At 41.0% G+C, this 13,817-nt stretch overlaps 1 protein-coding gene across 1 annotated transcript in view; it reads right to left on the reverse strand.

Annotated features, from left to right (window-relative positions):
• The window catches only part of LOC146425424 (F-BAR domain only protein 2-like), a 148,282-nt gene that overhangs the window by 12,010 nt on the left and 122,455 nt on the right, over positions 1–13,817 (reverse strand). The window contains exons 17-21 of the mRNA XM_085041582.1: positions 12,667–12,770; positions 7,244–7,373; positions 5,627–5,686; positions 3,795–3,906; positions 647–802 (exon numbers count right to left, since the gene is read on the reverse strand). Coding sequence (XP_084897708.1) covers positions 647–802; positions 3,795–3,906; positions 5,627–5,686; positions 7,244–7,373; positions 12,667–12,770 — 562 coding nt within the window. The remainder of the gene's footprint in view (positions 1–646; positions 803–3,794; positions 3,907–5,626; positions 5,687–7,243; positions 7,374–12,666; positions 12,771–13,817) is intronic.

Below are 13,817 nucleotides of genomic sequence, written 5' to 3' on the forward strand. Positions count from 1 at the left end.
ATAGCGGGGGAAAAAGGGAGGGGAGAAACCGAAAGAACCAACGGGGTACATAGAACTCTGGATTGACAATAACTTGATCTTATGGGGGAACAAGGGGGGAGGATACAGAACTTTAAATTTTCTAATCAGAGAACACGGCAAAGGCAGACAAAGGAGAACTTTCTAGAATTAATATGGGAGGGGAGATGAGCTGGGCCAATAGCTTTACTTCAAGGCTCTCTGGGAGCACCCCCTTTAGGGCTGCTTTATTCCCATGACTCGTCCCGTGGGGCAATGCCACTGCTAGGGACACTCAGCTGAGCTAAAGCCACTGCAACAATATAGTTTGATTAGAAAAATGTTTTTTTGTTTTGTTGTTTTTAAATAGTTTATTGAACCATTTTATTTATAAAATGTGTGTAAAACACAGCTAAAACTGAAAACTATTTTTATGTTTCCTGTTATATTCAGCATAAGCTTCAAGTCCAACAATCACTGAAATTTTTAATGGTAGCAGTGAAAAGAAACTGAGCTAAAGAAGATTAGTTCAGGAAATTAAGTTATGTATAAGCAAATCAAGACTGTAGAGAATTCTGATTTACATAAGCAAAAATCCACATTTTAAAATTCATGTACTTTTCTATTATATTAAATAAAAATACAAAACCTGTATACAAGTTGTGCATTTGGAAGAATCTGGTCTAGTTTGCTTGTGTTTTTTACCCTGAAGCAGAGCACTGCTGGAGATGGGTTGCTGGTAAAGACTTTAATAATCCCACTTGGGAATGATAATGTCATATCACCAGTGATCTTCACAATACATCTAGAAGAGAATGAAAATATCAATTTTATTGCAACTCATTAACTGCTTAGTTTTAATACTAATTTTAAATCAATCATACTTTTACAATCTGATGAGCTGATTTCAAAGCAGAAAATTGGCCGTCTCGTCAGTGTGCACTTGCAGCCCAGAAAGCCAACTGTATCCCGGGCTGCATCAAGAGGCATGACCAGCAGGTCAAGGGAGGTGATTCTGCCCTTCTGCTCCACTCTTGTGAGACCCCCACCTGAGTATTGCATGCAGTTCTGTGGCCCCCAACACAAGAAAGATGTGGACCTGTTGGAGCAAGCCCAGAGGAAATCCTCTGAGGGCCGTAGCACCTTTGCTATGAAGACAGGCTGAGAGCTGGGGCTGTTCAGCCTGGAGAAGAGACGGCTCTGGAGAAACCTTATAGCACCTTCCAGTACCTAAAGGGGTTCCAAGAGAGCTAGAGAGGAACTTTTTGCAAGACCATGTATTAAGAGGACAAAGGGAAATGGTCTTAAGCGGAAGGAGGGTAGGTTTAGATTAGATATTAGGAAGAAATTCTTTACTGTGAGGGTGGTGAGGCACTGAAACAGGTTGTCTAGAGAGGTTGTGGACTCCTCATCCCTGAAGGTGTTAAAGGCCAGGCTGGATGGGGCTCTGAGTAACCTGGTCTAGTGGAAGATGTCTCTGCCCATGGCAGGGGAGTTGAAACTAGATGATCAGTTTTTTCAAATATATTAATGGCAAAAGAGTGCAGAAATAACATCGTCCCATTACAGGATGAAGATGGGACATGGACAAGGCAGAGGTGTTTAATGCTTAAAACACTGGTGATGGACCAAGGAGGTCTCAGTGCCCTGAGCTGGAGGACTATGACTGCAAGAATGATCAACTCCCAGCCGACTCTGAACTTAAGCGGGATCTGCTGCTCCAGGTGGATCCCTACAAATCTATAGGGCCTGATGGGATTCATCTGAGAATCCTCAATGGCTGATGTCATGGCAAAGCCTCTCTCAATGATTTTTGAGCAGTCTTGGAAATCTGGAGAGGTCCCAGCTGACTGGAAGCTAGATAGCGCTGTCCCGATTTTCAAGAAGGGCAAGAAGGAGGACCACAGAAACTCCAGGCCTGTCGGTCTCACTTCAGTACCTGGTAAAATCATGGAAAATATTATTCTGGGAGATATTGAAAACCACCTGGAGGACAACGCAGTCATCAGTCACAGCCAGCACATCTTCATGAGGGGAAATTCCTGCTTGTCGAACCTGATTTCCTTCTACAAAAAGATAACCCGCCTAGTTGATCCAGGAAAGCCGGAAGATGTAATCTTTTTGGACTTCAGCAAAGCTTTTGATACTGTCTCTCACAGAATCCTTCTGCACAAAATGTCCAGCACACAGCTGGATAGCCATGTTACGTGATGGGTGAGCAACTGGCTCATGGGTCAGGCACAAAGGGTTATAGTGAATGGGGTAACATCAGACTGGTGACTGGTCACTAGTGGGGTTCCACAGGGCTCTGTCCATGGCCCAATGATCTTCAACATCTTCATTAATGACTTGGACACAGGACTCGAAGGAATACTAAGTAAATTTGCCAACAATACCAAATTGGGAAGAGCTGTCAACTCCCTGGAAGGCAGAGAGGCCCTGCAGAGAGACCTTGACAAATTAGAGAGATGGGCAATCACCAACTGTATGAAGTTTAACAAGGGCAAGTGCCAGATTCTGCACTTGGGACAGGGCAACCCTGGTTGCGTGTATGGACTTGGGAATGAGAGGTTGGAGAGCAGCACCACAGGAAAGGACCTGGGGGTTCTGGTCGATGGCAAGTTGAATGTGACTCAGCAGTGCCCTGACAGCCAGGAGGGGCAACCGTGTCCTGGAGTGCATCAGGCACAGCATCTCCAGCCTGTCAAGGAAGGTGATTGTCCCACTCTGCTCTGCACTGGTGGGGCCTCACCTTGAGTCCTGCATGCAGTTTTGGGTGCCACAATATAAGAAAGACATGAAACTATTAGAGAGTGTCCAAAGGAGGGCCACAAAGATGGTGAAGGACCTAGAAGGGAAGCCATATGAGGAGCGGCTGAGGTCACTTGGTCTGTTCAGCCTGGAGGAGACTGAGGGGAGACATTGTGGTCTTCAACATCCTCATGAGGGGAAGTAGAGGAGCAATGCCAGGACAGGACCCGAGGGAATGGCCTCAAGTTGTGTTAGGGGAGGTTTAGGTTGGCTATTAGGAAAAGGTTCTTCACCCAGAGGATGGTTGGGTACTGGAACAGGCTCCCCAGGGAAGTGGTCACAGCACCAAGCCTACCAGAGTTCAAGAATTGTTTGGAAAATGTTCTCAGGCACATGGTGTGATTCTTGGGATGTCCTGTGTAAGGCCAGGAGTTGGACTCGATTATCCTGATGTGTGCCTTCCAACTCAGCATATTCTATGATTCTGTGATCTATAGCATTCATTCCAACCCTAACAACTCTATGATTCTATTATTCTAAAATCAATTTCAAATGAGGGCATAGTGGCACAATGACAATGAATTACCACTTTCAACTTGGAAGTCAGATGAAATAAGAAAAATGTTTAGCTGGTTAAGCATACAGTAGTATGGGTGGTTATTTTTCAGGCTTTGAAAATATAGCAGAACTATGCTTAGGCAAGGCCTAAGTAGTATATCAAGCAATGTGACAGAGGGAATGAGGTACTTTTAAGCTGTCCAAATTTACATGCAGCACCTACCTGACTATAGTAGAAACCCTTTTTATTTTTGTTTTTCTCACTGAACACATTTTTGTAAAGCAGGTATATATGAACTAGTCAGATGCAGGCCAATAGAAATTGATAAATCACTGATGTCACTTATATCAGGGGAGAAAAACCCTGTGAATCCACCTTCTAATGTATATATATATATATATATATCCCCCCAAAATATTAAAAGTACAACCAGTGTGTTTTTTAATTGTAACTTATTACATTCAACACAATTTACTATTTAACTAACTTTGTGGGATCTGCTCCTTTAAAGTAGGCGTTAACAGATTCAGTAAGGGCCACTGCAACTGGCATGATGTCCTGGTTTCCAAGTCTGACAGGGCTGGGACCACGTGAAATACCTAGAATACATACAGTGTATAAGTTTAATATTCAAAAAGCTTAGCAAAAGATTTCAGAATGGTTGACTACACCTGCCATTTTTACAAGAGGTTACTACCATCACGGTCACAGCAGAGTCTGAAATATTACTTGAAAAGCATATAGAAAAATATAAACATAATACAGTACAATCACATCATCAAAACACTGCTTAGCAGCATAGAAAAACAGGACTATCAATATGATATTTTGTAAATGGAGAGACATGAGGAAATACAGATGAGACAGAGCAACACTGCATCAAAATGGCTACTGATGAAAGTGAAGTCAACAGATCCAAAGAAAATTAGATGTTTACAATACTTTTTTTAAAGTCCCTACTGTATGCTCATAGTATGGAAAAATGTATGATAAAATAGTCACAGAAATTGAAAAAATTCAGTTGGGGTATGTATGAACATAAATGCACATACATTAATATTACCTCACATAAGTGAACTGTTGAACATTCAAGTATTTCAGCCAACAAAGATTGCAATTCCCAAATAAAAATTGTTGGAGAAATATTTTGAAAATTTTCTAATGTTTACATAGTAAACATTCTGTGAGTACCTTGGAGGTACCTGAAAATATGTATCCGTTTACAAGAAAAATAATTACCAGGCCAGTGTCAGCCTTCACACGTCTCTGCCTACACAACAAAGTTACAATGCATAACTATAAAAAGTAATTCAGACCTCAGCTAAGGCTTTTTGAAATGACTGAAATGTCAAATGCAAATTGACAAAACCATTTGTCATGGGATTTTATTTTTCAGTAGTGTTTTATATGTGTATTGACTATAAAAGATAGTACTTGAAGTTCTATCTTTTTATTAATGCAATAGCATAGTGGAAAGCATCTTACTAATTCTTTTGTACCACTGGTTAAACAGCCTGTATCAGATGCATGCTGCAAGTTCTCAGGACAGGATGTCACAGAGCTGTGCCAAGGTGGACTCATGGTATCTTAGGCTGTAGTAAAGCTCACAGGTCCAGTTCTGGGACCTTCAGCAGCACCAGCAAATCTGGCTTTGATGCCCTGTCACCTGCCTCAGCCCCAACCACTGTTAACAGCCCTTCAGCTGTGCTGACACAACAGTTAATGACACAAACATGCAAACAGTTGCATTGACACAGTCAAAAAGGTTGCCAAAGTGCAGAATAAAAGACAGCATCATTGGCCATAAAAAGAGAAAATAAAAGTTTGATCAAATTGGTTTAGTTCAGTTTAGGAACAATGATTCAGGTAATTTTAATATTGGCTAAACTGCTGCCATAAAAATGAAATGTATTTTAAAATATTATCTTTGTTATCTGTATCTCCAAAGCCTTGTGATATTTAGAAATACAGAAATGGTTTTATCTCCTTGTCTTATGAAAATAAAGATTGTCAAAGTAAAAATATTTTTTCTTCCAAGAAAGTAGTAATGACAAACTGAAGAATCAAGAGAGACCAATATTCAGCTTGTTGGCGGGGGAGGGGGGAATAGATGGAAGTTATGTTGTATAAAAGTGGCTATATCAAGTTTTGGTGAATTTGGCGACATATAACTTGTTATGTACTTGAGCTTTCAAGCTACTTGTATCTACCAGACACCAGAAATAGCTGAAGAGATTTGTTTCAAAAGAAATTCAATATTATTAACTGTAGTGCATTACGATGATTAGTTAGCATGTAAATCTGCTTCTAGTACAATACCTGGTGGTGTCTCACAAAGCTTTTCAATTGTAGGAAGTGTTCCAATCAAAAGATCATCCTCTATTACATGTAAATGAAACAAAACATGGCAAGAAAACAAATCATTTCAAGAAAAAATAGATGTTATAGATGTTAAACAATTTAATAAATAAAAAAACCCATTGCAAATGAAAACAAGGCTAAAGCATAAAAGAAATTCAATTATGCATGCCTACAAGTTCATTTGGAACAAGATAATTATAGTTAACTCTCAATTATTCAGAACGAATGGGGTAAGAGAAACACTGGATTGTGTAAAAGCCAAAAAGAATACAGACAGTAGTGCAGAGTATATCCTCATGCCATCTGCACTGCCCTTTCCAGGTCTACAGGACTATTTAATTCATTGTCCCGGATTAGAGACAAATTTCCCTAGGTGGAGAGCACAGTGCAGGTGAAACTGGCCTTGTTTATTTTTGCTAGGCCAGGTTAATAACCATGTCAAACCCTGGTGTCAGAGCATACCTCCTTACCTCCTCCCTCACCTCACAATTTCCCTCTGTCACTGTCTCCAATAACACACACAGCTGGAGCTATTGATGCTGCTGCCACCAATTTCTAGTTCGTTGGCACCAGTGCTGTGGCCTGAGGAAGTGAGCCTGGATGGACTCTGGCAACCAAAATATCAGTTATCTTTCTATGATGCTTCTCAACATTTGAGAAACTGGTGGACACTGAACTGTGCCAGCACTGCAACAGCTAAGACTAGGTAGACCTTACTATCTTTGGTCCTGCAAGGGTGGAAACATCTGCACTGCTTTCAATGCAGAACTCCTAATAGAAGCTGTGCAGATACTCTTCTGAGGTGCTGAGCCTGGGTGAGGAATTCCTGGCATCAGTAACATTCAAAGATACCTGAGCATTAATTCAAGAGTCTAATTTTACTTGGGACTAAAGTGGTAATAGTGTTCAGGAATGAAATACTTCAAATCTACTACAGAAACAAGTTAAAATGTCCCCTCCACAAATAATCCTCCTCTCCCGTCCCACAAGTCTCCTTATATTTCTTCTGAAATTAGTGACAGCACAGGAAGACCGATTTTTCATCTTTAATGTTTGGTTGGTTGTTTTGCTTTCAGTAAACACCTCTATTTAGCTTATATACTTCACTAACTTGAAGAAAAAGATGCATTAATTTTATTTCTTTGCAAACTGAAATTACAGGATAACAAAGAAAGTAAAAATAACATAAAAATAACTCAATTTTTGAACATTTATATAAATTCAAATTTATCAGTATACCAAAATATTTGTGTCCATGTATGATAACATCTGAACAAATACATAACATTGTGCTTGATGAATAGACAGCACACCAAAAACAAATTCATGGAATATTTTAATTTTGAAAAATATTTCACTAGAGAACATGCCATAATTGGATCTATGGTCTAATCTAGCCAAATCCACTGTCTTGTCTCTTAGGTCATTTAGAAGCAGGTATTGCAAAGAATGCTTGAAGTACCTAGACTGAATTCACATATGGAACAGCTAACTCCAAGGAATGGTTTTCCTAACAGGTGGAACTCAGTGGCAGAATGTTACAGTTTCTAAAATTAATTAAAATGGTTAACTTACCAACTGTAGGTACATTTGCTGCACTGAGGGAAGCAAAAGAGGATATTGAGGAAACGCTCTCTGCATGTGCCAAAGGAGCTGCAGGTGGTGGACTTGAGTTAGAGGTCAATGGAGGGCTGAATGGCCTTGGCTTAATGCAAGAGATCACAAGAGTATTACAGAGACAGAACGTGATTTTAAAAAGATGAAAAAAGACTGTAAATAGTTCTTCATTTCATTCCCCAATCAATTTTATAGTGTTTCTCAACATCTTTCTTTTAATGCATTCTCTATCCTAGTTTTACTGTAAAACAGAGAACCCACATTTTCTATGGGAATTAATCCCATTATTTCAGAACTTATAATTATTAATTTTTTGCCTGGCTAGGTAAGTCTAATGTATTTGATTATGTAACAGCCTGACAATAATCGTGCTGTAACACAGTATCAGAACCTAACCCTATAGCCCTGTGTATGTGTGCAGCAAATGTGGATTTTCAGAGCTAAAGGAGAGCTACTAACAAAATGGAAGTGAGCCCAGCAGAGGGCAACTAAGATAGCTGAGGACTGGAGGACATGAGAGAGAGGGAGAGGCTGAAAGACCTAGGTTTGTTTAGCCTGGAGAAGAAAGGTCTAGGAAGGGATCTTCTGGCAGTCTTTCACTAGCTACAAAGAAGATAGAGCCAGGCTCTATTCAGAGGTTCAAGAACTATAAGAAAGGAAATTTCAACTGAACATAGGGAAAAATATTCATTCTTGTAACCTTGTGGTTAAGCCCTGGGACAAGTTGCCCTAAAAGGTTGTGAGATCTCCCTCCCTGAAGATTTTTGAAACTTAGCATGTCCCTGAGCAACGTGATGCAATTTTGAAGTTGGCCCTTTGTCAGGGTTTGACTCTGACTAAACGCCAGGCACCCCGGCTTTCTCCTGCCACAGACGTGCAGGAGAGGGGAAAGAAAAAACTGTTAAACACACTAATTTTATGAGTTAAGTAAGATAGGACACTGATGGCAGGACACACAGAAGAAAGTGCAGAGAGGCTCCAAACTTAAAGTTGTAAAGTGATTTAATTACCTAACAGAGTCGGAGGATAAATGAGAGGTAAAAATAAGCTTTTCATACACTATTTGTTCACTCATCCCCCTCCCTCTTAAGCAGCTATTTCCTATTCACCCCCCTCCTTCCTTCTAACCAACAGCTCGGGTAGGGGGGCAGGGTGTGGGGTATTTTCTTAGTTCATAGAGCAAGTCCATAAATTTATTCATCATCACAATTCTTCTATTACAAATACTGTTTATTACTGCTTATTCTCTCTCCCTCTAGACAGTTTCTCTGCTCTCCCCCCCTCCCTCTAAAGAAGCCGTTCTCCGCTCACCCCCCTCTCTCTTTCTAACTAACAATACGGGCAGGGTAAGGGGTTTTTTCTTTGGTCAGTCCATTAGGGAGAGGGGTCCTCTACTTAGCCACAGGGCCCCTCCCACGAGAGACAGGTTTCTGGGAACTTCTTTGGCATGGATCCAATCTCACGAGCAACATCTCGCCCGCATTCTGCTGCAACATGAGTCCTCTTGTCTATAGGGTGCAGACTCTCTCAAGCTGAGGCCAGGCTGCTTCTATTCCAGGAGCAAGGCCTTTCTCTCCTTTGCAGGGCCTTTGCAGCTTTAACTCTTTATATGAGACTCTCACTGCATCACAGCTTCTTCCAGGCATCCACCTGCTCCTCTGGCGTGAGCTGTGGGTGGATTTCTGCACCCCCCGTGGACTCCATGGGCTGCAGGGGGACCACCTGCTGCCCCCATAGTCTTCACCACAGCTAGCAGAGGGATTTCAGCTCTGGAACCTGGAGCACCTCCTCCCCCACCTTCTCCACTAACCTTGGTGTCTCCATGTTGTTCCCCCTTCACATATTTTTACTTCTTCCTCCTCCTCCTGTAACTAAAAAAGAAGTGTGTGCTCACATTGTTTTGATTTTTTCTTAAATATGTTTTCACAGAGGCGTAACTAGCACCTCTAATTGGCCCACACTTGGCCAGCAGCATGTCCATTACTTTCAGAGCCATCAGAGATTGGCTCTGCTGAATTTGATGAAAAACTTCCAGAACTTTCACTCAGGACACACAAGAGCCATTTTTGTGCCACTCCCCACCCTTCAGACACTTCTTCAAGCCTACCACAACAGCTTCTGAGGGGTTTAAATTTCTCTTAGATGTTAAAGATACCTTGCTGATGTTCTGGGCTAAGATAAACCACCACACCCTTCTTTGAGCAGGAGATTGGTCTAGAGATCTTCAAAAGTCCCTTCCATCCTAAATCTGTGGATAGTTTTATGACCCATTTAACTGTTAAGGTATTAAAATAACTAATAAACAATTTTCAATTAACCTATCTAAAAGGTACTGAAACTCCTGAAGCATCTGTTTTGGTTGGGTAATTTTTTGTTGTTGTTGTTCTATCACACTTTTCACTGAGTATATGACTTTTATACAGACTGTGAGAATTGTAAAAGGACGTGACATATAATGAAGACAACTTTCAATCTTCCACTTATATCCAGATAATAGCCAATTTCTAACACATGTAACTTTTTGCAGAACCATGTCTTATAGCAGAACAATACCAGCTAAATTCTTCTCTTTAATTCTGATGATATCAAGAACAGATTTCTTGGTCTAAGAGCAATTACTACAATTTTATATTGGAATTAGAAAATAATCTCAAAATGATCCCTACTCTGACCTTATACCATAACAGAAAAGCAAAAGAGTTAAACAATGTCTCAGTTTTGTTAAAGCATGAGACCAGATTTTTTCCATAATGAGAATATGGTGAAAATATCTTGCTACTTTGAAAGACAATAAGATGATCTTACCACAGTAAAATTTTACCAAGTCAGTAAGTCAAAGAATCATAATATTCATAGAAGAGATTAAGCATGGCTAGGCCAGATATGCTGTCTGGGTATTTGCATTCTTTGCCACATACCTTATCAGCAGGTTGACCTGCACTGCAAGCAGTGAGCAGAGATGAAGGTAGCGTGCAATCTCTCACTATCCAGATGGGCAGCTGCTGCAGTCTGCCACCTCCCTTCTCCACCAACCAGCACCAAGGGCAGGGCTACTTGTGCCAACACGACTGATAAAGATCTACTCAATACCACTAATTTCCCAAAGCTTTGGTGATATCCCTAAATCAATTGAGTTTTGCTTATAATTTCACTAGTATTTCATATTTTGAAAACTTTAATCCTACATATATGCTATCCTTTAATTTTCAAGCTATTGATTTGTTCAGTTAAAAATATTCAGCTGATGCAAAATTTATGTTTTGAGCCTTTCTAGTTCAGTTGAGAATTATTTTGTTATAGTAACATGTTTATCATTAACAACTTCATGCCTATCCAGCAATAGTGAAAATCTGAGTATGTGATTCCCTGAAAGTAACTCCACTGTAACAGTGTGTTGTGGTTTAACCCCAGCTGGCAACTGAGTACCAGGAAGCTGCTCCCTCACCTCCCTGCCTCCAATGGGGAGGAGAATCGGAAAGGAAAGATAAGCCTGTCGCTGTTGAACCGCTAACAGAGAGAAGAAGTCCAGGTTTTCAGTGTGGCAAAAATGTCCAATTTATTAATTAATTTCAACTTATATAGACTTTCAAAGATCACCAGGATTGGTCAGCTCAAAACCTCCCCCCAGGCCGATTGGCCAGGCTTGAATGGTCCATATCTCGAGAGACCGTTTCAACAACATCCAAACTTTATCTTTGTTTATAAAACACAGGAAGAAAAAGAGAGAAATTTCTCACGGAAAAGGTCGTGCTTGACACATAAGCCTCATGGGTTGAGATAAGAATGTACTGGATTTGTGCGACAAGGTTTTGATGGTGGAGGGGCTACAGGGGTGGCTTCTGTGAGAAGCTGCTATAAGCTTCCCCCATGTTCAGCACAGCCAATGCCAGTCAGCTCCAAGAGGGACCCACTGCTGGTCAAGGCCAAGCCAATCAGAGACGGTAGTAATGGCTCTGGAGTAACATATTTAAGAAGGGAAAAAGTTATTGAGCGGAAGAAAATTACAGCCAGAGAAGAGAGGGGTGAGAATATGTGAGAGGAACAACTCTGCAGACACCAAGGTCAGTGCAGAAGGAGGGGGAGGAGGTGCTCCAGAAGCCAGAGCAGAGATTCCCCTGCAGCCCATGGTGAAGAGCATGGTGAAGCAGCTGTGCCCCTGCAGCCCGTGGAGGTCAATGGGGGTGCAGAGATCCACCTGGAGCCCATGGAGGAGACCCACGCCAGAACAGGTGGATGCCAGAAGGAAGCTGTTACCCCACGAGAAGCCCGCACTAGAACAGGCTCCCGGCAGTAACCTGTTGACCCATGGAGAGAGGAACCCACACTGGAGCAGGTTTGCTGGCAGGACTTGTGACCCCATGGGGGACCCACACTGGAGCAGGCTGTGCCTGAATGACTGCACCCTGTGAAAAGGGACCCACACTGGAGCAGGGGAAGGAGTTCTCTCCCTGAGGAGGAAGGAGAGGCAGAAACAACGTGATGAACTGACTGTAACCCTCATTGCCCATCCCCCTGTGCTGCTGGGGGGGAGAAGGTAGAGATTCAGGGAAAAAGATAAGCCCAGGAAGGAGGGAGGGGTGGGGGGAAGGTGTTTTTAAGATTTGTTTTACTTCTTATTATCCTGCTTTGGTTTTGATTGTTAATATATTCAACTACTTTTCTGAAGTTGAGTCTCTTTTGCCCATGATGGTAATCAGTGAGTGATCTCTCCCCATGCTTATCTCAACTCATGAACCTTTTGATATATTTTCTCTCCATGTCCAGCTGAGGAGGGGAGTGATAGAGCAGCTTTGGTGGGCACCTGGCATCCGACCAGGGTCAACCCAACACAAAGAAGAATTAAATAATTGAAAGAAACAAACAAACAAAAACCCCCAAAAAACAGTAGAATAACAATAATAATAATAGTAAGATAGGGGAGGAGAGAGTAACAAAAGCCAAGAGAAACAAGTGATGTACAGTACAGTTGCTCACCACCCAGTGACTGATGCCCAGCACATCCCCAAGCAGTGATCGGCCCTTTCCAGCCAACTCCCCCCAGTTTATATACTGGGCATGATGTTCTATGGTGTGGAATATCCCTTTGGCCAGTTTGGGTCAGCTGTCCCACCTGTGCTCCCTCCCAGCTTCTTGTGCAGCTCCTCACTGGCAGAGCATGAGACACTGAAAAGTCCTTGACTCAGGATAAGCACTGCTCAGTAACAACCAAAACATCAGTGTGTTATCAGCATTATTCTCATACTGAATCCGAAACACAGCACTGTACCAGCTACTGAGAAGAAAATGGACTCTTATCCCAGCCAAAACCAGGGCACAGTGTAAATGATATATCTGAAATTGAGTACAACGGAGAATTAAAAAACCCAACAGTCAATACATACTATTTCATTAATTCCACTAAGTTTCCCTGTAGACAATTTTGGTGTTGAAGCAGGCCTTGGAGGGGGTACAATGGTGCCTACAGAAAGAGGATTTGTGGGCTTTGCTGAAAGAAAACAAATTACAGAAAATCAATATTAGAAAGGTCACACAACATAAATATGTACTCACTTGAACAGAATAACTGGAAATTATGCTTTTGTTAAAAGTTCCTGTTTTACAAGTCTCATTTTGTAAAATTTATCACTAATCATAAATGTTTTTAAAATAGGGCTGTGTGCTACCTGGAAAAGTGACTCTAAAAATGGCATCATGGGCTTTCTCATTCCTCTTGAATGATTTTATACCAACTGTTCACAGAGGTTTGTATGTAAAAAGATGGTTTTACCTGAGTTCCCTTTTGTGTATAGTCTATATGGATTTAGAATATAGGACAGTTTTTCATGTCTAACAACAAATGGATAATTCAGTGGAAATTCATATTTGGTCCTGGCTGACAATGGCATAACTCTGTTTGCTTCAAATTATACCCTCTGAAATTCCACTGACTTCAATAAGTATACATCAGTATAAAAGATAAATTACTCTCTTGATTGCAAGAACACAGTAATTGCATATTATCTCTTAACCAAGCTATGAGAAGTAAAAAGCAGTTAAAAAATACTGCCCTCATGAAACCTAACAGACACAACTAACAGATGTACAAACAACAGTACAAAGATGCCACTTTTACACAGTGACTTTTCTGAATGGAACCGTACTTCAAAACAAATGTTAGAGGCCAGCTAATGAGTATGCCAGATCTAAAATTAATTTCAAAATAAACTGAAACCCTAATATATGACTATGCCATTGCAGCACATCCTATCATCTCCTTTAAATTATTCTGGATGGTTCTTCTTTAATCAAATCTGTCAATATTATTTAAAAATGTAAATTTTAAGTATGGAATTTTCTCAGGTATTCTGCATAACACTACTGTCATTCAAGCATTGGAGTTTCATCACTGACCTGGGAAGAAACAAATTAGGCTAATACTGACTACATCCACCTTAAGAGTTGCAAATGCAAATGTCCCCAAGTAAATACACTTCTGAAACATCAGTCATTCCTTTAAAATTTGTGTTATGTCCAGGAAGACAGCCCGTATTAA

The sequence above is a fragment of the Lichenostomus cassidix genome, chromosome W (assembly GCF_008360975.1).
Source record: "Lichenostomus cassidix isolate B80296 chromosome W, HeHo_3.0, whole genome shotgun sequence".
Taxonomy (NCBI): domain Eukaryota; kingdom Metazoa; phylum Chordata; class Aves; order Passeriformes; family Meliphagidae; genus Lichenostomus; species Lichenostomus cassidix.